The following is a 27,696-nucleotide window of genomic DNA, read 5'->3' on the forward strand; positions in this document are numbered from 1 at the left end:
GAAACAATGATGGGTGACAGTGACTACACGGGACAGTTGGTGTCACAAAACATTTCAGCAAGACGAGCTGCCACTCAAGAGTTTCACTTCACCTGCACGACTGCACTTGCTTGTGCTTTTCATGCTGGGAAATCTAAACTTAATGCTAACAAAACAATTTGCTGTTTTGCTGATACGACAAGGTTTTAGCATTAAATCAAAATTTGGTCCTTTATTAGGTATTTTCAGTTCACAAATGGTAACAAAAGTATCACACATCTGAAAAAACACACTAGAGCACTTTTCCAAGTGCTCTTCAAAATACTTCTCCTTTAAAACAGTCTTGCATTATCTTGAGTTTAAATATGCATGTTTCCTGATTTTCATTAGGTTACAGGACTTGTATTACATCACAAATAGGTTTACCTGCAACGCCAGACACCGGTCACTGAAAATACTCTGTCTTTTCAGTTTAGTCCTTGATCTTCACAGGTTGATTAACTGATTTTCTTCTGACTTCTACTATTCTTTGAGTCCCAGAGTATAACAACATTAAAATACACCAAAAATAATAAAAAGTGTACGCAAGAAATAACAGACACGGATACAGGGAATAAATCCGGTAACCTCTGTGGCGGATGCGCTGCAGCACACACAAGAGACAGGATGCCCATCAGGGTTACGGAAAGAAGAAACTGTAAGATAAGGAATGGTATATTAGCTAATGGTGATTTAACACCTCAAACAAATAAGCGCTACTTGGGTGCTCTGTGTTCATCAATCTATACATAGATGACATTGCATTTTTTATATATATATATATATATATTTATATATATATTTATATATATATAAGCATTATAGTGCACCTCTACACAGATAGTGTGGCTTTGCCTCTTTCCCTGTTTGGGGCATTATACACAGTTATAGACATAAAACTGGTTTACGCAGATGCTTCAGTAGCACGAATAGCTGCAAGTAATGAGTTATACACATTAAAACTGCTTACCAGAGTCCTGACAATCTTGGGAAGTGATTTAAACCAAGAAACATATCCCTTCATGGAAAGGGAGAACGGTTTCAGCTGCAGGTCCTCAGCTGAAGTCTTGTCCAATATGGAGAAGGAAGCCCCGCAGAGCAACAGGAACGCTGGCGTTGTCACCGCATAGGCCAGCAGCAGCCCGTCCTTCAGGAGAAGGGGCAACATACTGTTAAAACAGGATTAGCCGCAGAAGTGAGTGCACGTTCTGAGTTACATGCCAAAAAATGTAACGAGAAGAGGAAAAATAATAAATTTCTTTACTAGAATTGGGGAAAACGTAGTTTTAAAATAATGGTTGTAGTGTCCAACTCACCTGAAAGTTGATACAAGTAAAAACCACGTAGCCATAAAAGGGATTTCATTTATGATTAAGCAGACTGGTCTGGAACGAAAAGAGGAAAAGCAGGTCTGCAAACATGGCAGCGACAGCACTTTGTCCCCTCTGCCTTGCACAGGGATGCTGCCCTCCCACCCGTCAGGGGCTGGGCAGAACAAAACCCCGGGAACCAAAGCCCCCTGCGCCCCCCGCACCCCACTGAGCCCCAGCGTGCAAATGTTCTGCCCCACACTGGGCTGCAGCAGGAACTACCAGAGATAACAGAAGTTCTCCAACCACCAGCTGAGCCTCTCTGTCAGGCACGAACGTGTTCAGAGGGCTGCCCCTCCAAATCCTCCCTTACCAAACAATATTTCAGGCACGTGTGAGATTTGCACTGCTCTCACCTCCTTTGGGGCAGGGGATGGGAAAACAGAGCTTAATGATTGGTGCTGCAGTCACCCAGTTTAACACCGTGCTCCAGGACGTGCAGCCACAACACCAAGCTGAGTGAAGCAGCACAGCCCCACACGTCTGGATTGTATAATATACTGTCATTTATAAGTTATTCAGAAAAGCAAACGTACAGAGGTTTTAAAATCAGATATATATCTAAGTGAGAAAGCAGCATGTGATAACAAGATGAGGAAAAGAAGATCAAAATATATCCACAGAAAAATCATTTACTTACACTGACACTAGAAGAATAGATTTTTCATGGACTTGAAAGGAGAACAGGAAAAATGACAATGCACAACTAACCTTAGAAAAGGAAATCAGAGGCATATTAGTATATCTGACTGCAATGCAAAGCACCGCTTTAGTTTCTCTGCTGGCATTAACTTTACATTAATGTATGAGCTAAATGATCTGATTTTTCTAATTAACTGCTACATTTACTCCAGTGCAATTTACAGCCACACAGAGCTGCCTCTGTAACCAGCCACGCATGCAAAAAATACATTGTTTGAGAGTTTACACAGAATTATTCAGAAAACACTTTACATAAAGAGCCCTCACTCTTGCTTAACTTTACTGACAAGAGTATCCCTACCAAATAAATACAATATTCACATACATAAGCACTGGCAAAGTTTGGTCCTGGTGAGAACTACCCACCTTTTTGACATAATATTTTGCTCATCATCATCATGAGCAGCCCACACACCAAAGTAGCCAAACTGTCCTTTTTCCCCACCAAATAAAAACACACTGCAAAATACAAGCCAATTCTTAGAAAGGATAAATGTTAGTTTTAAGCAATGTTGCAATAAACTCTCAAACAGTACTCACATAAAATTAAAAATAGAAATTATCTTGTAACAACTCTTGAAACCTTAGGACCAGCTCCATATAATTTTGATTTCAAGGAAAACTGATTTTTGCATCTAAGTCAGGTTAATGTGCTTAAATTCAATTATATAATATGACTAAGATAAGGCAAATATTTGGGAAAATAGTATATCACTATCTCTTCCCGCTGCTAATGAGATTACAATGTCCATCTTGGGACTTTTAATTGAATTTTGCAGCCAGTGCAGTAAGAAAAAGTAGCACTTTGGAAGCTAAACAAAAAGAGGAGAAATTCCAACTCTGTGTGAGGTTTTAATGTGGACAGAATCTTCTCAAAACTCTTCAGAGCAAGATCATAAAAATACAGCATTAATGAAAGAAAACTGAGGCTGAGGGAAAAGTCTGGATTTAAAAGCCGGGTCAGTTTCCCTTGGATATGTGATAGCAACGCACTTTTTATCTCATCTTTTCAGCAGAAACAGAATGGCATTTAGTGGCACACGCAGCTCTGCACGCTGCAGCAACGGCAAGTGGATATAAAACAAGGAGTAATTAAAAATGTACATTTACCAAAGCAAATTTAAACCCTCGGAGAGAAGGCTGGACAGTCAGTTTTATACAAGTAGGAAGGAGGCTCAGGAACGTTACCGCAAAACTAAAGAATTTTGTAAAAACAAAACACAACACAGTTTTAATACACGTGTAACTACATTCATGATATCATATAATCACTTTTGAAAACTATCTAAGTTAGGAATTCACTTGTAATATGCACAAATATAAAAACACTCAAGAAGACAATCACAAGAGCACTGAACGGTCCTCACAGAAGTGCTTTTGGAAAAGGAATAAAGCATTTCCATTAATATTTCAGACCCTGTAAACCTCAACTGGAATTGTTCACTTACTCAAAAAACAGAACTGTGAACTCTGACTTCTCAGAGCACTAAAAGAGGTCATTCTCTCAAGAGGAAAGCATGCAAATTTTAACTCAGTTTTAACAAAGCAAGCTTAAATCACTGTATCAACAAGCAGGAATTTTTTCAGTCATAAATATTCCTAGCAGTACTTGGGGAAACTTCTATCATTTGGGAGAAAAGTACAGTACAGGAAAGAAAACATTTTTTAAACACCACTTTTCATAAAGCTTTGACAAAAATTACTCATTTTGCAAAAATATAATGAAGATAAAAAGCTACCTAAAACACTTCAGTTGTCTTACCTGAGTTTTAGTTGAGTTTGAGGTGATAGTATGTTCTTTATCTTTATAAGGACACTGAGACTGCACCAAATATTGGCTACTTTATCCTGGGGAAAAAAAAAAAAAAAAAAGGAAAAAGGTAATTAGTGATAATTACATTCATTTAAATTTACGTTTTTGATAACGGTGGGGCTCGGGAGGTGGGGGATTGTTGGGTTTTTACCATGATACTGCAAAAAGACACCTGTAGATACACATCATATTCTTAGATGTACTTAAAATTATTCTGATCGTAAAAAATGAAACGTTTCAAGGGACTCAATTAAAACATGTTCTAAAATAACCACAAAATGGTTCATCAGCACAAGAGACTAGTCCTGAACTTGTGAAATCACACATTTTGTGAAAATAAGGCTCAGAAACTCTCTGTCCCTGACTAAATGCTGGCATATATAAATCTTTTTTTCAAATGTAAAGGCATTGGGTATACTGTCACATTTCATTACGTCCCCGAATGTATTTAGCTGTGCTTACTGCTTGCTAGCAATGACAGAGTTAACCTCTAATAAATCAAGAAGTCTAAAGACATTAGCAGTTGTGCTAGGATCACTTTCAAAATTAAATTTGTAACTACAGCTATCATGCTCTTGAAACTCATCCCCGAGCAGCTGCTGGAATCACAGCTGTGTAGACAGAACAGCGAGAAAGCCACCAGCACCAACAACTGAGCCATCTTCCTCACGTGCTCACCAGCAATACGGAGTATGCGCTTCAAACCTGCTGAGGATTACAGGCCAACAGAGGGGCTGGCAGCACCAGCAAACGCCCAGGACGCCTCCTTAATAGTCAATATGATTTTACAACCATCAGCATTTGTTACTGCTGCTGGAAATGGGAACCAATTCAAAGAACCTGTTCCATGCAGCCCGATATACATTTACTGTACATTGCTTACGTGGACAATTTCTTGTTTTATCTAGATTAGCATCCAGCAAGTCACTCCCCTGATCAACTTAGAAAATATCTGGGCTAATATTAGACTAAAATCCTTAAGTACTTTTGGACTCGTTGGTTGTTATTTACAGATTTAATTTTTAAACTTGGTACTGAATAAAGTGTGGTGATCAAAACTGTTTATAAATTCCAGGGAATTCCCAAGGAATAGGGTAACTGGGGGGGGTTGGGGAGGGGAGAGGAAGAAGGATGGGGGTTTTTGTTTCTGTTTGTTTGTTTGGGAGTTTGTACTTTAATCTTGAAGTTGAGAATTTGCTTGTAAAAGTGTAATATTAAGACTCCTGTCCTAATTAAGCAAAATAACAGCAACAACTCACTGTTACTTGGGAAATGAGCACCCTTCGGTTTACCAGCGAGACTCCTGTGGCGATAGCATTAGGTAAATGAGGAATTGCTCTGCTGGATCAATGCTGCGGCACTCAGCACCCTGCAGCGTGCAAATGTTGATAGCTTGAGCAAAAGTAAAAGCAGAACTGGCCTAAGGCTTCTGGAAAATATTGTGGAAACTTGCACTGAAAATACAAGGTGGGTCAAAAAGGAAGTTCTAGGCTACACCCAAAATACTATTTTAATTTTTTTTTTTTTCATAATTAATCCTGTTGAAAAAAAGCTGAGCAGAACCAAAGACAGAGACTGAGGCTGTTAACTTTAAGGGTTACATCTTCTGACACTGTCAATTACTATGGAATCTATTTCAATGGAAAAATGTATGGATTGAAGTATGGGTTTGATGAAGGGATAAGTGTTGTCTACTCATATAATATCCTGGAAGATGCCAGCTGAGTTGGGGTTAAATACTGGATTAAATAACTGGCAAGAAATGACTGCTGAAGAAGCCATCTCAAATTACTAGTTCTGTGGTGTGTCTCCCACATGAAATCCCTAAAGGTCACAATGAAGGTTTCTCAAGGGATCTAAGAATACAGAACATGTACAGCAGGGCGGGGGAGAAGAAAACATGCATGCCTCAAACAAGCCTCGGTCAATGGGAAAGAGTCTTCTGAGTACTTGCATGATTTGTTCCATGTCGGTACAGAACGGGAGCCAGCACACGGCAAAGGAAACCACCACCGTTCCTGTTATTTTAATTAACAATACTAACCTGCAATCAAGAGAAAAAGCTTATGTCAGAAAAGATGTAACAAAAATGTTGGTAACAAAAGTCAGTTCTTAGTTTATAGCATAAACCTTTTTTTAAAAGATACAGCACCGAAGGCAACAAATCTAAACAGAAAGAGCTGCCAGTACCAAAGTTTGTCATCCCCAGATTAATGAGAACAAATCCATGAGAACCACAGAGCTACTGCTGTCAATCAAATCCAGTTGCCCGCAGCAGCCCATATTTAATTTAGCTTACAGAATGAAGAGCGCTGAGAAAGGACACCTTAACCAATTTTGCTGTCTGTTCAGTGGAAATATTTAATGTAAATCTCAACAAGAAATATTTATTTTGCAGGAGAGGAATACATTACAACAAGATAAGTACCTTCCACTAGAAACTAATTCAAAAACGCCCATGTGCAAACAAGGAGAATCCCATTCTCAATGCCAGGCTGCCGGGCTGTATTCTTGAGAAAGATAAAACGGTTTAAAGTCACTTACCCCTTTCCTTTCAGTCCCTTCTTGAAGCACTTTCCAAGTAAATAGCAAAAAAAGGGCAGAGAATGGTAGAGTTCCATCTGCTTATAATTTAAGGCCAAGCAAAACGCCACTGACCCCAAAAGGTCCCAGTCATAAGACAAAGCAAGGACACCCCACAAGGCAAAGCCAAGGCTCACTGAGTTGTATATGTTTTTTTATGTCAAGGACAAGATGCACATCTTAGTAGTGGAAGTCAGCGACGAATGCCCTGAGGGACAAGCATAAAAGAGCACGCAAAAGAAGTTTGTTCACATTAGTTTGAAAAACACACTGCTAATTGTGACTACGCTGTTCAGAGACAGAAATAAATTTACTTCTATTTGAAGTGTAATTTTTATATTTCCAAGGCTTGATTCAAAGCTTGCACAGACAAATCTGAGGACAAATAGTGTGCGTTAATTATACATGTAATGTATATTGAGTCAACCGAGCTTTTGGTGACAGTAAGATACATCAAGGTAAACATTTTATTTCTTGGTATTTACATGATTTAGGATAAACCTTTCAAGAGTCTCTCCTCCAAAATGATATGTGCAGGATACTCAGATACATCAGTATTTAAATTATATATTATTTAGTTCAAGGACTCCAGGGGTTTTTGTGATTCTGCTATACTTGCAATGCGCCCTCATGCATGCCAGGCCCCTTAGCTGCTAATACTGTACAAACAATGAATAAGTTACTGAAAGCAACGTTACTTCCTTATGACTTACAGGTTCCCAACTCAGTAGAGTTTGAAGAGACTAAGCTACACTTACTATTAAATAGCAACAGAAGATTAGCTTTGTCTTTTACTGTTATTTTTACACAATGAGAGAAACCAAATAAGAGACACTTGCACTGTCAGAAATTTCACAATATTTTGGTTTCTCTTTGACAATAAAAATACACATTCAGATTGTCTATGTTGTTTTTAGTCCACTCAAATTTCCTACTCAAAATCACCACATATATTTGAAATCTCATCAACAAGCTGTTCTACCAAAGGGCTGGGATCTTGCAGAGATGTGCAGCAGCAGTTAAGGTTAAGTAAATCTATTGACTTCTCGGGAGCTGGTCACAGATAGTGAAGCTCATGTTAAGAGTCACAGGAGACTATGCAGAACATCTGTCTGCTTCAAAATCTGTGTCATTCCTGACATGAGGTTTGCTGAACCTTTTCTTAAAGATCTCGACGCTGCACATTCCACAACATCCACAGTCAGTCTATTCCAGCATTTCATGGTAATTAAGGTTCAAAAGACTTTTCCTTTCTTTTTTCTTTAATAAATATGCCGTATGGTAACTTCAGAGCCATTACTTCTTACCCTATCCAACACAGGACACATAGAACACATTATTACCTTCCTCTTTATACATCTCTTACATATTAGAAAACTGTAACTCTGTGCCTTCTTCTGACCACCTGAGATGAATTGCATTCATTCCCATTCCCCATTCTTATAAGTGATGTCTCCAGATGATCTACATCTTTAAAGAGTCAGGCCAAAAATAGAATTTCAGAATTCCTGAACTGTAACTCAAATATCCAATAGCACCATGATATTTTTTCCTTCAAAATCTGTTTTCCAAGATATATCATCTTGCAAGTTCACCATGCACACTCTTGGAAGAAAACCACAAGTTAGCAAATAGATTGTCAAAGCTTGATTTAGTAGATGCTGAGATTTAATATCTCCTTGGAATATTTAAATATCTATATTTATCACAACTCCAGGGTCGCGTCCCTCTGGTTCAACAGCACTGACCTGCACAGCCTGGAGTAGTCAAATAACAGCATCTGCTTCTTCATGTGCAAAACAAGTATAAAACCAGAAATCTTATTAAAAAATACCTGTGAAGCTATCTGCCACCAATATTGACTAGTAAACTCTGACGGCCTAACTCATATTAAATGCTTAGCTTTTAAATGGTTTGGCATTAAGGGAAGTGAATCCAGTCTCAAGTACTTGTAAATGCACGACACAATGGCACATTTTATAGAACTGAACATTCTACACAACTACTCTTGACATGCTCCTCTGCCATCTCAAGATCTGATGTGATTCTCTCTCCAAACACAAATCACAGGAGCACAAGCCATCCTTCTTTTCACTGTCATAGCACCATTGACGTTTTCTACAATAAAGCAACTGACAGAAATATGAGTCTGAGGCACGGAAAAACTGCTGTTCATCTATGGATTGACCTGTCCCAATATCAACTATTTCTCTCCAATATATTTAAAACTTTTGGTTTTCTCTAATATCTCTGCTTTGGGGCAGGCAGAAGCCCCTCAGATGACTTTGTATACAAAAGTAACATTCTGCCCAGCTAAAGACAAGTACAAAACAACAGTGTTCGTAAATTAAAAACTAATTTCACTGCAGAACAAGGATACTGGAAGTGCCCATGGTCAATAAGAATGAGGCCTGGATAAAGCAGTATACAGAGAGCACTGGAAACCTGGAAAGAAGGACCAAAAAAAAAAGAGGAGAAAATTATTATTTCTAAGTTAGACACCAGACAGAGGAACTTCCACTACTCCTCCAGTACAAAAAAATGCCCCTCCATGGTGCATCCTACATTTAGGAATCTACTCTACAAGTAATATTCTGACAGTAATATTTTGAGGAATAAAAAAGGATAAAGACTTTCCATAAATAAGAAAATATTTAATGGAGACCAGCCTGCCCTTTGCCAATCAGCTCAAAGATCACACACACCCATCTTAAAGCTTGGAACCAATCCAAAAATCAGAAGACTTATCATTCCAAAATGTTTTGGTTCTACCATTAGGAGTGTGCGCAAAGCAGTTCCTAAATTCCCCCATGTTACAGCACAAATCTGTGGTTTACTATCCAAATAATAAATTCAGAAATAACTGAAATTCAGGAGTTCATAGCTACTAAACTTCACAGAGTCTTGTTATTGTCATTGAAAGCATTACAATAATTGCTCTAAGTTAATGGCTTTTAAAATCTTTTTAACTGAAAAGCCTTTAATACGAGATATACTGACTGTCATTAGTTTTAAGTCAATTGAAGCCACTGTGGTGTTCCATACATTAATTAACTCTCATCCTGTTACATTTCTACCCTGTTTTAACAGTACGTTTTCTTTGGGTTTTTTTTAATTTACACACACACCAGATACTTGCCTTCTTTTTAGTAGATGTTTCTTTCAAGGAAAAACAATAGAAAATAACTGCAGGAATATAAACCAGCAAATCAGCAACAAACACTGAAAAATAAAAATCAACTTTACGTTAGGCTTCTCCCACATACCTCATTTTAATGCTACTCAAGTTGCATATTTTCATCTGGATTATGAATCTTAGACTCTGCTTACAGTTTTAACTTCTTAATGCTCCACATCTTGGTTGTATTTGGTGTAAAAAACCTAGGATGATAGTAACTACCCAGCGTTAGAGCAAGACTAGTTGCCTACATTTTGAATATGCATCTGTATATTTTGAATATTGCATCTGCAGCCCCAGCGAAACCTTCACTTTAGTCATTCAACTCAACTGAAGTTGACTGTAGTTTCAGTTGAACGTGATTTTCTATTGTTTACATTGCACTACAGTATGTTTCATTGTTTTAGAGGTAGCTCAGCTTTAGCAGTTACACCCAAGATAGTTTTTTTTCAATTGTTTTTGGGAAGGCAAGGAAAAAGGACAGGCAAATAAACATTAAAATATCAGAAAGTCCTTCATTAGAATAAACTGGGTAGCTCCACTTCAAAGGACAAAAAGAAACAGGTCTACAGAATTTGATCTTGTTAATGTTTCTAACGCTATCATTTCTGATGTCCCAAAGCTGCTGCTTCCACATGTTCAGCTGTTTTGGCTTCTGGCACAGCCTCAGTCAAGAAGGGAGCACTCTCTAGTTCCTCGCATGCCGAAAGGAGAGAAGGCATTCTTAATTCTCAAAAGAAATCAACTACGACTAGATCCAGTCAAGTTGTTTGATGGAACAGATAGTCTGAAGACACAAGTAATTAAGAAGCTCTAGATCAGAACGATCTCCAGTGTATCTGTGTGAATTACTAGTGATGTGGATAAATAGACTCAAACTAGTTATTTGGCTCTGATCATCTGCCTACAGCAAATACATGGAAGAGGGTCGATAAGAACACAGAACCGGCAGGTTCACCTGCACAGAATTATGTCAACTCCGACTCGTGCTAAACCACCAGGTAAATTATTCTTGAGCCCATCTTAAGAGTCTGAGAAAAATCTCAGATTGTTTCTATAAACCACTTTCAGAAAATGTGCGATTATTCCAAAAGGGAAAATATGCTTTGGAAGTCATGGGTTTTGGAAAACACTCAAAGACATCAGTTATTCAGCGAGAAATCATTTTGCAGGCTTAAGCCAAATATACCCAAGGCGTTAGCAAAACAAATACACTGACACTGAAAATAAAGGTGTAATATCAACTGCTGACATTGACCATTCTGAATTATTTTAATGCATTCTTCTAATGGCTATTGTTAGAAAGTTTATCAGTTCTCCTAGATCCATTGGTGGTTTGTCAAGTGAGTTAATTTCAAAATTAATAAAGAACATTACAAGGGTAATTAAGTTCTAGTGATTTTTTTTTCAATTCAATCAATTACTAGAGAACAGACTGTGAGGTTTGCTAAGTACAGAAAAGCTATTGATGAACAACAAATTCTGCTGTTGCAATCAGAAAGCATTTTGTGGAACTCTACTGTTCTGAAAAGCAAAAGACAGATTTAAAATTAAAAAAATGAAAAAAGGTTAATATGGCATCTGCCATTGCCTAAAGAGTTCACGGACCACATTATTTGCTGTCCTACTGATGCAGCTACTGAACTAAATTATCTACAATTTTTTTTCTGCACTTGTTTTATCCTTTTCGTTGCAGAGGCAGTTGAAAATAATCAAATAGTCAGAAGGGTGACCACAGGAAGATGAATTTAGTATAAAAGTGGTAAAATACACTTTTATTTTTTTGTTAACGTAAGTTTATCTCTAGAAGGTGGTGACCATTTGAAAGGAAAGGGACATCTTTAAGATATCAAGTATCTCCCCCTTTCAGATAAAGTATACAGCTCACAATAAAGATCCCTGAGACCTCAAAAGGCTGTTAAAGTCAGTAAATGCCAGTCTACATGCAAAACAATTTTACAATAAAAACCAAGCTAAGCTGAAAATGAAAAGCATATTTATCAAAATGGAAGGGAAGACCACAGTACTATTTTTGAAATTAAAAAATGGGTCTATGCTAAAAAAAAAAAAAAAAGTAGCTTTGTTTTAGAGTTTTTACTGGGTCAAATGGGTGAAAACTTGTTTGTATGTTTTATATTTATCAGCATCACAAATAATGGCAGAAGAAAGAAGAACATGGGAGTTTGGTTCACAAGTGGACCTGCAAAGCCACCCCAGTCAAAGAACTGAGAATAAACTGGTGAAGACAGAGAAGCTGCTTGATATTAAACAAGCGAAATTAGCAAGCAAGACAAATCTGTACGATCATCCTAAGGAAATATAATTTTCCTACCTGTTGTACGCATAAATAACTTATGCGGCTGACTCTCATACCCCTGAGATGTGTGCAGAGCAATCCAATCAGGATTTATTAACTTTGCGCTGTAAAACAAAGTACAGACACATCAAAATGTAGACAGTTCTCATTTCCCTTTACACTCCTCTCAGCAATAAAGATGACATGCACAGGAGCATATTCCAAGAATTAAGATGAATGGAAGAAATATTTCAAAGAGCAATAGTGATCAATGAAAGATTTTCCTCACCACTAGATCAACTTACATTATAGACTTCAGCTGCTATTTCACAATTAAGAAAAAAAAAAAAAAACAACACTATATTTGAAAACAGTAAAAATGGAATACAATATTTATTAGGATAAGATAACCACCTTCAGTCTAGTTCCACTGACTTTAAAAAAAACAATTGTAAATACCTTTCATACTCAAGTATTAAATATAAACCATTTACAGTTCACATAGATGCCCCACATAACTCTGCCTGTGCACTTTAACCTACATTCTTATTCCATAAGTCCCATTCCAACAGCAGTAAAGCCCTTGTGGAAAAAGTATTCCAATAACAGAATTCTATTTACATGATATCCAGTCATCAAATGTCACTTGGGCTCTCAATACAAGAGAGGTTCCCAATGCGATGCACCCAATTCCTACAGCACATTTCTCTGTACATCACTGAGCCAACATTGGCTTATAGACAAAGTTAAAACACCTAAGTCACAGCTAAATCTGCAAAAATTTAAGGACCTGGCAAAAAGAAGAATGTATCCCTTTGACCCCCCTTGCAATACTTACAAGATAGAAAAATAAGAGTGTTAGTTTTAAGCAACAGGGATAAAAATAAAATCTATTTCCCTAGCTTTAAGTAGCAAACAATACTTTCCATTTCATCAGCTGCCAAAAAAAAAAAAAAAGGTGAATTTGGTGATTTGTATTTGTAAATATTTAAAATAATTAACTTACATGTAAGCACACAGAAGACTATGATAGGCAGTAAGAGGTGGATAATCAAGTCCCCAATACAGTAGGTTATTATCACTCGTATTGAAGTACCTAAAAAAAAAAAAAAAAATAATAAAATTAAATTAAATTAAAAATAATAATAATAATAAAAGGATCTACACTTCCAGCTTTGTTTCAGACCAAGGAAAAGACTGAATATTAAACCAAATATTTTTATCAATATATTCAAAATCCAATATAGAAGTTAGCAACTTCTGTATCTGTTTTATTTTACTCCACACACAAAGAACTCAAGCAACAAAACAAAAGCAAAATTGATTCAGGATACACTCGTGTTTGCAAAATGTATTAAAAGCAGCTGCTAGCGCTTACTTACCTGGAGAGGAATAGTTCTGGATGTGAACAGAGTTGGACAAAACCCCAGATACTAAGACAAAGCCTGCACAAAAATAGCTCTACACATCTGCTGTGGCTCTGGATTTGTTTACAAGGTAGGCTTTGCAGGTCCTCACTTCCATCTACAAACCCAACCTACATTTTTCATGCATGTCGATTATTCCAGAAGATAGCAGCCAATTTGCCAAACAAAATAAATAAGAACAATGCAACTAAAAGGAAATTTCAAAAGAAATTATGGTCCTTATATTAATCCCAGATTTCTTTTTTCTGGACTTCGACAGCACGTTCAATATTTCACAATGACTTCTAAAGAGTTAAACTATATCTGCTACTCTTTTAGACTGTAATGTAGGAAAGTTGTGAATTGCTTCTTAACAGACCTTAATATGAAAGTTCTGAAAAACCATCAGTTGAAGTTATACTGCTGGGAAGCAACTTACATGGAAAAGGGTGGCATAAAGATATTACGCAGACAAACAAAAAGCAGCAGAGGGCTGGAAGAAAACTGCCACAGCAGGCGCCCCTGTAAAATTGTGATGGCACAAGTGTAGGAGTCAGGGCTAAAAAGTTCCTTAGAAGGCAACACCAAGTTAGCAGAGCAACACCCCCTAAATAGTCAACACAAGGTCACAAACCTCAATCAGATACATCAGCCACAAACACTTCACCTGGTTCTACCTCAAAACTCAGGCAGACCATGGGAGAGAAGGAAAAGGATTTTCCCATTTGTAATTACATTGCACTGGTATTTCTATGGAAGGCTGGCAGCAGTTAAAACTAAGTCACCTCTTCCAAATAAGAAACAAGAGGCTTTATCCAAGGAAGACAGAAGTTACAAAAATAAGGCATCAGACCCTTTATATCTTAGAGTGAATCAGACTGGCTGTAGTCTATTCTAACTGCCGAGGGGCAAGCTCTTGGCTTTTCCAGGTCCACTCTTCAAAGGCAGCCAATTTTTGACATTTATTACAGTAAATGATATTTCTTGAATTCCTTATGAGCTGCCTGAAGTATCTTATGAACTGATGATGAATCATATTTCTTTCAGTTGCATCTCTGCTTCTTACTCTGCAATTCAAGATTGCTCATGCCAAGGCAGTTCAGATTCTTTGTGCAGACTATAATAAACTGCAACTTAGTAGTAAACTTTCCAGTTTTGTTTGTTTCTTTTAATTTTACCTTCCACAAACTCATAGTTTCAACAGAAAAAAAAAAAATCCCTATACTCAGTAATATTTAGCAAAAAGGCCTTCCGTTTTAATTAGCAGTATAATAAGAAAGTAGCCTTAAAGAATTAATGTCAAGGCTCTAAAGAATCATATAAATAAAAATAAATAAATAATTAATTAAATTCTGGTTTCTGGCTCAGAGAAATCTCACACAAGGAAACTAAGTACAAACCATACCACCGTTTACTGCAGCAGGGGTGTTTTGGTTTTTTGGGGGGTTTGTTGGGGGTTTTTTGTTTGTGGGGGTTTTTGGTTTTTGGGGTTTTTTTAATAAATCTTTGGTTTGGATCAGAGAAAATAAGCATGAAGAATGTAGCTGCATTACTCATACGTGCCTGTGAACGTGACAATTGAGTCTGAAAAGATAAAGCAATCTTACAAGACTATGTCCTCAAAGAGCTATTCTCTGTATTTACCTGGACAAATTAGCAGCTTGTTGCACAGACAGCTTTTCTAAACACTAAACAAATAACAGCACTAGAGATTATTAGAATCTCAACTTCAGATTTGAACACTATTTTCACATACTGGAGCATAACATCTTTCCGCACTGCATATTTCCATAGTACAGAAGGGGAAAGACAGTTCAGTATCCAGAATGTAATCCCTCGCGTGTCTGCCAGGATGTTCTTTTCCAAACGCCCAAGACTGCATATGACTTCACTGTACAAGAAAGTCAATTCTCAAAGCAGACCCGATTCAAAAAACTTCTGTTGTAAAGAAAACGAAGAGCAAATACAAGACAACCGAGATGCACAACTGGCAGCCTGCAGACTAAACCCACCCTGCAATACAGTTTCATCTGGCCCCTGGATACACCCAGATATGACTATCGTAACTCTTCATTTTAAGTACATATAGTTCCGCATAGCGGAGTGGATCAAAGCTGCCAACTCTATTTTTATGTCAGCTCTGCATTATCGCAACTCTAGCACAATGAGGCGTTTGGATATCCCAGAAAAATGTAGAAGAAAAATTATAATACAGATACAATGGGATGATCTGAAGTCACAATAGAGAGTCATCTGCAGAGTTCCCCAGAGCACTATACTTTCAGAATTTGCCCCACATCTATTTACAGAAATACAACTGAATTCATATTCTATTCTGTCCTATCAGTCTGTTCCCCAACAGACAAACAGAATGCCACCGTGCCCGTTGGAAGATGACCTGGAGTTCCCATATATTCCAATTTGTGTTGTAGCACATATATGGACTACATAATTTTTACTGTTCTATGCAAACTCTAAGGAATATTAGGAATGACATAGAAATAAATAAAATATTTGGAATAATTTTCCTACTACAAAAAGGTTTTGAGAATAGTTCAGAAAACAGTGGGTAATATTGCAGAGAGCTTAAAGGTATACTAAAGTAACACACAAAGCAGTTTCTTTACATTTCCCCCTTTGTAACCTGAACTACAACTGTACTACGTACCACTGCCTGATGGGTAAATTGTAAGTAACTTCTTGCCAGTGTCTCTGAGCTTCATAGTCTCCATACATAGGTGGCTTTCCTGCACCTAAAAAGAGATGACAGAGTATTAATGAATTTATTCTGTTTATGCAGATTGCTTTTTCTCCAGATCTGTATTTGCATATTAATATATTACTTATTTCACTCTCCATTCCTCTGTGATATTTGAAAACAAAATAGAAATCTCATCTGCGATGCAGTCTAAAAGGGGGAAAAAAAAAAAAGCTATGCGTCCTTTTGGCTTTCTGGATATTCCTGCAATAAGCATTTATCAAGATATTCCACTGTGAAGAATTGCTTCCTCAACTGACAGAAAAAAAATCATTTCCAAGTGCAGATGAAAAATGTGGCACTTTCTCCGAAATAAGAAAATGTACATCTTATCCTGATTTCACGTGAACTACTACACTTCCTTAGTATATAATAATTCACAATGTTCTCACTTGTGTTTCAGCCATGTTGTTGTATCTTGCTATTAAAATTAAAAACCAGCCTTATTTTTTAATATACTTCGACCTCAGACCTGCTCAAAGTCCCCCAGTCCCTCTCCCTTTCCTCTGTTGCCTGCTTTGCAACACTAGCAAGGACACTGCATCTGTCCCTTTCCCCACAATGCTTCATAAAGAGTTAAGATAAGCTATTTACTAAATCGGGCCATTCAGTACACAGAATAGATTTAGCGGAATTTTTTCTTGTAATCTACAAAGCTTTCTAAGTAATAACTGCTCTGTTTCGGTTTACAGGAATTCCCTCACACATTTTTCAACTCAGTGTTATATAGCAGTTCTGCAAAGTGAATTATGTTAAAGGACACATTTCACACATGCATACATCAGTCTCTCAGGGATTTTTTTTTTTTTAATTTACAGAAAAAAAAAAAAGCTTTATCAATGCAAATATTTCAGGTGTCAACTCATAAACAATTCCCTCAACATAAGCCCAACTCTGATCTAGGTAGTATGTTAAGTATCTTTATCAGAGATTATTTACTTCTCCTAATCTGCACTTATTGAGAACAGAAACTGAACTGATAGTACTTTCAGTAAAATATTGACACTAGTCAGACAGAGATTTAAGAGTTTCTTTAAAATATAGGAAAGTCATCTATAACTTTTTCACGTGATCTATGCTTGTGGGAGTCACACAAGCTCAGGTATGTACTATTTATCCCTGGGTAGTGGAGAGAACAGATTACCTCCACTAATTTATTCCCAGGTAGCACAGAGAGTAGATTATCTCCGCTATACGACACACTAAAAGTTTCCCAAATAATTGAGGTCACTTGAGAATCAGAGTCATATCAGTATCCACCCTGTAGCTATAAATCTAGCGGAACAAAGAACCTGTCATAGGATTACATAAATACAAAAATAGGTGTTATTCCAGTTTTAGAATGTGCTATACATGTGTGTATGTACACATATATATATTAATATATGAACACATATTTCAGATTCTCCCCTTTAAAAAAAAAAAAAGAAGGAAAATAAATCAATTGGCTTCAGAATGGCCAAAAGAGATCTTAATCCAAAGGTTTGATTACATCAAGCCAAATGCAGAGACTGATGACACATCAGTTTGAATAAGCATATTTAATTTACATCTATGGCAAGCATCAAATATACAGCCAAACAATTCAGAATCAAGAAAAGTGGAGTATAATATTTTTAAAGTGTCACAAATACTTTAAAGTGGTCTTATTCAGTTTTATTGTTACCTAGAAACAGACATCTTTAAGGGTCTGAAGCTGCCTTTCAGCACAGGTATTTATCTTCTACTCATTAAACAGAAATTTGACAACGCATTTTAAAAAAATTATGCATTAATCTATGAAGTCTAATTTTTCCCCAATAATTCTCCGAGACCAACTAATCTAAGGTCATCGTAAATGGTAAACTTCCAAAACTAGGAATTAGTTATCTGCTTGCTCACCATCATGACCGTAATTCCAGAAGCAGATCCAAAAGTGTGTTAGATGGCAAGCAACAGAATTGAAACTACAGAGCAAATCAACACTGCACAGTCCGAGGGGGCAAAATTAACCCCCTCACTTCTGGCCATCCACACCATGCATGGTTTCAGGCTGTGACGACTGAGCACTTCTACCAGGCTCTGCTTCAGAGAATGACAACTACTTCTAATCCTTTGCTCAATTCTATCTCATGGAGCAGCAGTGAATGTAGAAAACAGGACTGTGTCAGTTTAAATATTACCCTGCCCATTTTTTTTTTCTTGCTCCTGTCATTAAAGGTTTATTACATCTGAAGGAAATCAAAGAATAAAAAGTTTCCAGTGTACCTATGCACTTGACAGCTCTTCTTAACATTCAGGTTCTTTTTCTTTTTTCCCAACCAGCCAGTGCTCAAAGTTAAGCACACACTTTAATAATTTGCTGGGTTGGATCAGACTGAGCTTTTGCTATTCCAAAAGAAGTTACATGATTGTTCTGTATGAAACAAAATTAAAAAAAAAAAGTTATTTTAGTTTGGGTATTTTTTTAAGACTCTCTTTCAAAATATTGACTGGTTAGAAATTAAATCAACTTTTTAAAAAGTCTAGTTAGCAAGGTAATTGTAAATACTTGCACTGCAACAGAAATTTAGGATTGTGTGACAAGAGACATGGTATTTGTTTTTCTGCCTGTAGATGGATAGAAGAAAGCCTCGGTTACCTACAGAACAGGTCTCTTATGATGGCATTTTCAGAAAGCAAATTCAAAATAAGACAGCTGTGTAAGAAGGTATGCATGCAACTTGTCGGCAAGCAAATTCCTGCAAGTAAATGAAACTCAGGAGTTACCAGTTTAAAATCCCTAGAATACTACTGAGCAGCTCTAGCGACTCAGGGGATGAGGTTCCCAATTGCCTTCACAGAAAATCAGAGTTGAATTTGACTGAGCTTGTGATTCTTTCAGCTGATGGGAACTGAAAGTAATGACTCATTAAAAAAAAAAGAATTGCAGAGAGCAAGCTTTGTGCAAACTTATGCTAACTGTAGGAATGGCATTGAGAGGTTTGGAAAAAAACTTCCTAGTTCTTTGCAAGCATTATGAGACAGGGAGGAGAAAAACTCATCTTATTAAAAGAATATAGCTCTAGCTCACACTGTAAACAACCTGAAGGAAGTATTGCTACAACACAGAGCATAATCACTCACTGCACATCACTTTTATACCATCTTCATTATCACCAGTACAGTTTTATCTAAATATAAATTAAGGCTATATCTGTTATAGAACTTAAAGGACAAGATTTTTTAAAATGTACAATTGGACTGCAGTAATATTCTGCAGCTACTGAAACAACAAAGACACAGATGTGAACCGCCAGCTGTTCTTTGGCTCCTCCTAAAATATTACTGACTATCACCCCCCAACAGCCAAAAAAAAAGTTGTGGTGTTTTTTTCAGAATTTTGTTCCAAGCGGCTGTGACATTAATCATTGCACACTTCAGGAAAATATTAACAAGGTATTACAAGAACCTTATGGAAACAGGCACTAAAATATGACAATACTTGAAACAACACGTTGCTTCCTATTTATGATTTTACATGCAAGTTTATTTTAATTTATCACAAGCTGCATAATTCACCTTCATGTGGTTGTTTTATGGACCGTGCACATGTATTACCTGAATAAGAACCAAGCGATACAGTCCAGCGTACAATAAGTGCTAGTAAAACAGTAATTGTCATTAAGCTCCACTTCTCCATAGCTGGTCTTCGTAATAAGCCAAAAGGTACCTGAAAAGAACACCATAAACATCACTCCAACAATGTCCATGATTTTATTCCTTAGGCATTTAACGGCACTACTGACAGTTCCGGATTTCCCCCCAGCCAGCATCATTCTGTTCCTGCCCTGCGTCTGGAAGCATGCTCCAACCAGGAGGGGTTTGCAGTACTGAAGAATTTCTAATCACGAAGCCAAAGGCTGCCCAGAAGCAATTTCTCCCACTTGTGAGCTAGACGCTGAAAAGGCATCTGAGAAAATGCATAAAAACAACAGCAAGAAGGTAAAAAATTTCAAATCACTTAAGAGAATTCAGATACTAGATCGACACTGCGCTGTACGTACACATCCGTCCTTAAGCATCAGCTTAATAAGCTCCACACAATTTGTTACACAAACATGTAGCATTTTCTATCTCTAAGTGACAAGAGAAGGTTCTACAAGAGAGCAGTAGAGAATATTGTAGCAGCAGACAAAATACTCATGCCAGTTGTGTATGTTAAGCAGCTCACAAACTACTATTTGCCACTGAACAAGAAAAACTTCTTCAAAGAAGTCTATACAAATTTCTTATTTTCTTGATTAAGAATGCCACAGTCAAATCATGCAAAGTGCAGATCTGGCTTCTCTGATGGTTTAAACATACTCAAAAATGATTTAAAAGTTAACTATGTACTGGCAGGTCTTATGCTGGAGCAGGTTTGTTCTCCTGTAGCCACCATAAAAGCACAAAGTCCATCATAAACTCTGTATCATGTATTCTAACCAATTCCACTGGAATAAAGTCAAGAGCCAGTACACAAACAAAAATTTAATGCCTACCACTGACCTAGGAATGCAAACATGGCATTAATGATGAAACATCCTTGGCCCGAATCTTACTTCAGTCTCCTCAATATTCAAAAAGGGGCTTGAAATTCTACCTCTTTCTTCCCAAGCATAACCACACAATCCATCAGCTGCCTTTCTCTACAGGATCCACCAGATAAACCTACGAGGCTCAAGAGATCTTCTCCGTCCTTCTACCCAAAAAGGCTGGGGGACTGATCTCCCACCAAGCCTGCTTGACCATCATAAGGACATAATAACAATAAGAAATGTTGCTAGATCTGTCAAATTAAAGGCCTTATATATCAAATTCCAAAATCAACAAACAGGAAAATAATGATGTTGCCTTATGCAAAAAAACCCACTAATGATAGAATACGCAAACTTTGACCCAGAGGATCAAAAATATTTTAGTCCAAGTTAAAAAAATATCAAAGTAGTAACTACTTGAGTCTTGACAGTGACAGACAGCAGTAAATCCCAAGACCGTTCTGCCAAATCAGCAGTAGCAGCACCATTCCCTCCAGAGTCAGCAACAGACATATTACAGAGGAACAGATGAGCCTGGTACAACTGCCAAAGACTTTCCTTGCAGAAGAGGCATCATCTGATTTAAGTGAGTTAGTGAGTTTAATACACTTGCCACTGCCAAAGGAGAAAAAAATAGGCACAGAAATCCCACACTGCAGCAGTACTGAACTGCTGGTTTAGTAAGACAAGTAACATCTAAGACATGTTTAGGTTATTCTGTTCAAATTAAGTCCACATTTATTTACTGTTCACAGAAAGGTATGGCACAACACCACGACCAAGGGAAAAAAAGCTACTTTAATAATATACATCTCTGACAGCAGTTGATCATCATCTATAAGTAGAAACGTGAACATTGATATTTTCATGCTTTCAAAGCTACACCTGTGCCTAAACCACAGGATGTGCACATTTATCTAAATAAAACACACCGAGGTTGACTCTGTAGATCATTTTACCCTAAGTGAACTCTCGTGCTTCCTAAACTTGGGCCCAACAAGACAAGTCCTGTGTGACTTCCAAAATCGAGTGTCACAAACGCAGCCTTTCCATTCTAGAAAATACCCACATCTGCTCTGCCTTTTTATCTCCAATTAGAATAAGTATTAATTAATTATATCTTCTTAACTCCTATGTAACACCAATTTCAGCTACAGACAGACTCCTCCATCTCTGTTCCTCCCACTTCTGCCATTCCCTACATCTGGAGTAAACATCATTTTCTGGGGTCTTGAGTTTCTTTCTTTCTCTCAAAGGTGGTTCATAAATAGTCTTTCCTACTTCTTTTTTATCTTTAATAATTATTCCATACCTCCTGAAGCAAAAGCCATGGTTTTGTTAGATGCTAAAGCACAGATCTCTAATGTTTGCCATCCCACGGGTAACAATGTTAAACAAATAAGACTTTTCAGGAAATTATAAAGCTGGTTTGGTCAGTCTCAAACTTTTTACCTTCTGCCTCTGTATGAGCAACACTAGAGGGTCTCTCAAGGAAGATGCCACCTATAAGCACAGGGTGAAAATCACAGCTCAAAAAAAAAAAAAAAAATATCCTTTAACACTGCCTACCAGGTAGATCCAGATAAATAGCTCCAATACAAACCACCCACTCCTTACCAAGGGGAAACTCACATAACTCAGTCACGTATAACTCATTTTAAAAGAATGTCAGCACACAGCTCACAGCATCCTTTCCTTCCTCAAAAACACCAATACTAAACTAAGAATTGCATTTGCCGAATACCTGCTCTATAACCCTACTGTTCCCCCACTCCTCTTCAGAAGACGTATTTATTCCTCAAATTTCCTAAATCACCCACCCCCTATTTCCCGCCGCCTCAGAGAGGGACACAAGGCTGAGGAGCTGGGGAGGCTCTGGCGCTCGGGCCGAGCCGCTCTCACAGCCGAGCCGCCCTCACCGCCCGCGGCCACCGGGCCTCCCCTCAGCCTTGGAGGATTCACTCAGCCCACAACCGCACCCGCAGAGAAACCACGAAAGGGCGGCTCGGTACACCCGCCCCGCGCACCGACACTGGCGAGGCTCCCCGTCACCCTGGGGCACGGCAGCGGGAACGGGACAGGAGCCGAGTCCTGAGGGGACGGGCAGCGCCTCCCCGCCCGCCACACACCCCTTCCCGCCCCGCCACGGCGCGAGCCCGCGACTCCTTACTGGACACAACCGCCGCGCACGCGCTTCCGCCTTGAAAGAAGCTTCCGGCCTCCCGCCCCGTGAGTCGGCGCAACGCGCATGCGTGAGGGGCGTGTCTGCGGCTGCGCGGCTGCGGCCGCTGCGGGGGTATCCCGGATACCGGCCCTGCGGGGATAACGGGCTGGGCGCGGGTCGGAGGGAGAACCCGCTCGGGGTGTGGGGAATGAGAGCTTAACGAGAAGCTTTAGCTCAGCGGACGGCGCGAGTTCCGGGCTCAGCTTCACCCCGCTGGTGCTGTCAGAACCGGATGCTCTGCATGGGCTGTATTAGAAGGGGGTGGTCCGCAGGTCGAGAGAGGTTCTCCTGCCCCTCTACTCTGCCCTGGTGAGACCGCATCTGGAATATTGTGTCCAGTTCTGGCCCCCTCAGTTCCAGCAGGACAGGGAACTGCTGGAGTGAGTCCAGCGCAGGGCAACAAAGATGCTGAAGGGAGTGGAGCATCTCCCGTGTGAGGAAAGGCTGAGGGAGCTGGAGCTTGGAGAAGAGGAGACTGAGGGGTGACCTTGTTAATGTTTTTAAATATGTAAAGGGTGAGTGTCACGAGGATGGAGCCAGGCTCTTCTCGGTGACAACCAACGGTAAGACAAGGAGCAATGGGTCCAAACTGGAACACAGGAGGTTTCACTTAAATTTGAGAAGAAACTTCTTCTCAGTGAGGGTGACAGACACTGGAACAGGCTGCCCAGGGAGGCTGTGGAGTCTCCTACTCTGGAGATATTTAAACTCGCCTGGACACATTCCTGTGTGACCTCATCTAAGTGTTCCTGCTCCAGTGAGGGGATTGGACTGGATGATCTTTTGAAGTTCATTCCAATCTCTAACAATCTGTGATTCGATGTTTTTTTTAATTTACCCTGCTCACATGCATCCCTTAAGGTCGTGCTTCTGTCTCTATCGCAGCAGTTAAGGGAGGTGAGGAGGTATAATATTTAGGTATTATTGCTGAGAAGTGTAGTCTTGACACACAGAAAAACTGGCTGTTTATTCAGGCTACAAATTAGGTTGTTTGTTTGTTTGTGGGCTTTTTGTTTGTTTGTTTGTTTTTCCAGAAGGAAGGGAGCAGCTGGAAGACTCATTGTCCAACTGGACCAGAGAACTGGGAAGCAGCTCCTCAGTCTTTATGCCTGGGAGACAATATCTGGGAACCAACCTGGAAAAGAAGGATCTTGGGCACCGTGGGCCTCTCTTAGAGCCCTTCAGTTTCACCCTCTGTGATTAAGGACTTGACAAAGTATATAGCGTAACATAAATGATCCTAGATCATCTTTATAAAACCCTTGCCGATATTTAAAAGTACAGTCTCTGTCTGATGACTGTGGTTTTCTTCTGGTTGTGTGTCTAACTGAGGCTGGCCTATGAAACTAAGTAGAAAAGGGATGATTTTTAAAATTAAACCCACCTACTGAGGTTTTTGTGGACCTTCCAGATGGTTCTTACCTTGGGCTGGAATCCCAGAACTGAAAGTTGTAAAGGCTTTAAACCCAACTGCTGCAAAATGGAAGTACAGTCACAAAGTATCTGATCACTTACAATAGAAATGTCAAAGTAAACTGAGGTGATAGAAAAACAAAATTCTTCATTTCTTTTTTTTTTTTTTAATGTGTGGGTTCTTTTCAAAATACCCAAATATTAGGCAACATACGGTGTTTCATACCACCAGAGATGGCTTTTCTTCCTTAAAGTTCTAGTCTAGTACCATATAGAATACTGATTTCCTCTATCCCAACCATTTTTCATTTGAGTGCAAATCACTTGGACATCGTGGTCCCTCTCACACCTGCCATGATTTCAGCGCTCTCAGCAACTGTCACCTGTGTTACCTCAGGCAGGAGGGCATGAAAAGACTGGAAGTTTCTAGTCTTACGTAGGTAAATGTAAAAATCTCACTAGTCTGCTGGCCCGTCGTGGTGTTTGGAGCCATCATTCTATTGAAAATGGTGGATTGTTATAATCAAATGTTACCTGTTTTACCAAAATCTGTTATATTCAATCATATTGCTGCTAAAGAAAACGCTTCCATTTTAGGATATTAAGATTCTAAGGGATCTCTGGAGAAGACAAGTCTGTAAAATAAGCGTAGTCCTAAAAAATCCATCAACTACAAAGGAAATTAGAAGGTAAGAGGAGTTACACGTCCCGGACCACACCGGGCTGTGGCGTAGACACTGGAAATGTGCGATGATTCAAAATTAATTCCCAGCCCAGGCCTGAGCGACAATGTCCCTATTTTCATTTCTCCTCTCCCACTCTCTCTCTTCTTTTCTCCTACTCTTTACTCCAGGATTTTCCATGCCCGGAATTCCCTAAAGCCGGCTCCTGACTCTTGAGTTTTTAGGGTTTTTTTAGGTTTTACCTTGCAGGTTATTGATAATTTAGCCCTGGAGCCGGTGTGGAATGTGCACGGCTGCACATTCAAGTGCATTATTTCAATTAGCTGAGCGTTCCGTGTTGCAAGGTGAAATCATTCACTCCCCGGGAAAGCTTTTTTATTGAATGCTTTCTAAATCCTTGCATTGGTCACGTCGCCTGGAATTGAGTCCCTGTCACTAGTATTTCTGCGGTGACTTTGACCAGATCAATGACTGGAAAAGGCATTAAGGACACATTGATACGGCGGGGTTGGAGACAAGCGGGGCTTGGTTTTGGTGCTCGGTAGTGAAGAGAAGCCGATAATGAGCAGATAAACGGCTTTTCTTAACCCTTGGCGTTCTCGGGAGGCTTCAGCAGATCTGGCTCTTCTCCCCCAGCCCGGCTCGGAGGGTTGATGGAAAGCCGAACGCTGGGAAGGCAAATATCTCCCGGGTATTCCATACATCTGAAGAGAAACGCGGTCAGGTTAACGAGAAAGTTAACGAGAAAGGAGGATGGGAGCCCTGGCAGAGGCGAAAGTTGCTTTCCAAACTCATTTAGGATTTCGTTTCTGAGCTGAGCCGTGATGTGGAAACAAACTCCAGAGCCTTTTTCGACTGTAGATTCACCATCTGACCTTTTCCTGGGTTCCCGACTCTCCAAAATCGCCCGGAATTCAGCGGGCACGTTTGTCGGGCTGGGGGAGGCGGGAGGTGCGAGTGCGGCCGGACAGCCGGGCTGTGAAACCCTCCGCTATCGCATCTTGCTTTCCAAAGCAGGAGCAGAACTAAATGTGCTCGAAGCCACCACCACAACCTGCAGGGAAATTGTGTGGGTTTGTTTGTTTGTGTGTTTTCCCCCTTTTCTTCACCTGAAATACTAGCACTTAATAAAGTAATTAGAAAGGCGTGAGGTTTGGGTTTGTTTTCCTGAATTCCTGCCATGCTCCGAGTCCTCCGGAAAAACGTTTCATTCTTTACTGCAGACGAGAGGCGGAGCGCATTTCGCCTGTCCCGGCTTTTCTCATTTTGCTGAAGCTCAAGGAAACGGGGATTTTATAATTCCTGAAGTTCAAGGAGGCTCCCTCTCACATTTCATCGTCTCAATAAAGTTGCGAGATGCCTACTTACTCAGCTTGCTTACCAAACCCTGAATTAATAAAGTTTACTTAGTTATTTAAATAGATTAAATGTCACATTTTAAATGGAAGGGGTAGGTTTACCTTACTGACCTATTTTTCATTCCTGATTTAGAAAAAGGCAAGATTAGCATGGATATTGCATTTTCAAGGACCTCGCCACTATTAAATAGACTGTTAAGTGCATTTTATGGCTGAAAGTCTGTTCCCAGTTCAGTCTGGAAGACGTGCTAAGTTCATCTCTACCTGCTACATTGAACATTCACTGACTACAATACTTTCTGTGGGTGTAATACCTATGCTCTGTATCTTTTAAGTACATAACGCTTAATGGTTTAGGACTAGTAAAACGTAATTCAATAAAAGTCCCTGGAATACAAGTGTTGGCTCTCAAGAAAACTGGATGGCGAGTGTCTGGCCAATTGCACGGATTCCCGGCTAGGTGCCATCAAGGGCAGGGAGGCTGCAGGGATGACAGGGGTGCGCACGGCTCCGGACGGTGTATCCGCGGAGGTTTAAGCGGGTGCGTATCAAACGCAGCCCCGGGGGATGCGCTGAAGGCCAGCTGAGCCCTGTCCGCAGCCGCGGAGCCGCTGGCTTGGTCGGCGTAACTTGTGCGCGCTGCTCGCTGTATTCCCTCAGCCGCTGCCTTTTCGAATCGCTTGTACCCATCCCAAACGACCAGGCTGGTTTTCCGCCTCCCCGGACCATGCTGAGCTCCCCGGAGCGGCGAGGACGGGCCTCCAGCACATCTCAGACACGAGGGACCTCCTGCAAAACTGCCCGAGAAGCCACGGGAGGCAAAATCCTGTTGAATTCCCCAGTCCCCCGAGAACAGCCGCCCTGCCCCACACCCGTAGCGGGGGAAGAAAAACCCCTACTCTGGTAAAGCAAATCCCTGTGGCATTTTTCCCGGCGTGGGAGATTTAAGAGGGCCCCGCGAAGTGCAAGGGATGGCCTTTTCCCAAACTGAAATCCATGTCTCCCTTCCTTTGTTTCTGGCCCAGGACGTGGAGCCCGGGGCGGCGGGGTGGGGACAGGGGGGAACCGGAGCGGCCCGGCGACGAGGAGCCCAGTTCTGGGGGCGCTGGGGATTTGCGGATCGATGCGCGATTACCCGGGCAAAATCCCCCCGGTACCGCTGGCGTGGACCCCAGCCCGTACCCGCCAGGTACATCCTCGGAGTTCAGGCTGTCCTCAAACGCTGCCCGCGTCCCAAAGGTTTCTGGTGTCACTAGTGGATTATTTCCTCTGGCCACCTCTCCGCGGGACAGACAGTGTCGGAGCACCCGGAGGGAAAGGTCTCTGAGGGGCCTTTCGCCCCCTGAGCCCTCCAGG

General features: G+C 39.9%; 1 protein-coding gene across 1 annotated transcript; it reads right to left on the bottom strand.

Annotated features, from left to right (window-relative positions):
• Positions 1-189: 189 nt before the first annotated feature.
• ALG6 (ALG6 alpha-1,3-glucosyltransferase) lies at positions 190-22,893 on the bottom strand. Its single transcript, XM_082053832.1, has 15 exons — positions 22,833-22,893; positions 19,704-19,815; positions 16,035-16,119; positions 12,967-13,056; positions 11,997-12,085; positions 9,626-9,708; positions 8,867-8,931; positions 6,448-6,633; positions 5,812-5,947; positions 3,853-3,938; positions 3,201-3,285; positions 2,029-2,099; positions 1,335-1,403; positions 989-1,187; positions 190-674 (listed from the first exon to the last, which is right to left on the bottom strand). Exons 2-15 carry the CDS (start codon positions 19,783-19,785, stop codon positions 477-479), a joined length of 1,524 nt encoding a protein of 507 aa, XP_081909958.1. The 5' UTR covers positions 19,786-19,815; positions 22,833-22,893; the 3' UTR covers positions 190-476.
• Positions 22,894-27,696: the final 4,803 nt, after the last annotated feature.

Source organism: Streptopelia decaocto (assembly GCF_964273445.1).
Source record: "Streptopelia decaocto genome assembly, chromosome: 5".
Lineage (NCBI taxonomy): Eukaryota > Metazoa > Chordata > Aves > Columbiformes > Columbidae > Streptopelia > Streptopelia decaocto.

Coding starts and splice junctions, on each gene's coding strand:
- ALG6 (XM_082053832.1), bottom strand. CDS start 19,785: ATGGAGAAGTGGAGCTTAATGACAATTACTGTTTTACTAGCACTTATT. Junction 16,120..19,703: donor ATCGCTTGGTTCTTATTCAG/GTAATACATGTG, acceptor ATCTCTTTTTAG/GTGCAGGAAAGCCACCTATG. Junction 9,709..11,996: donor GTTATTTATGCGTACAACAG/GTAGGAAAATTA, acceptor TTTATTTTTCAG/TGTTTGTTGCTGATTTGCTG.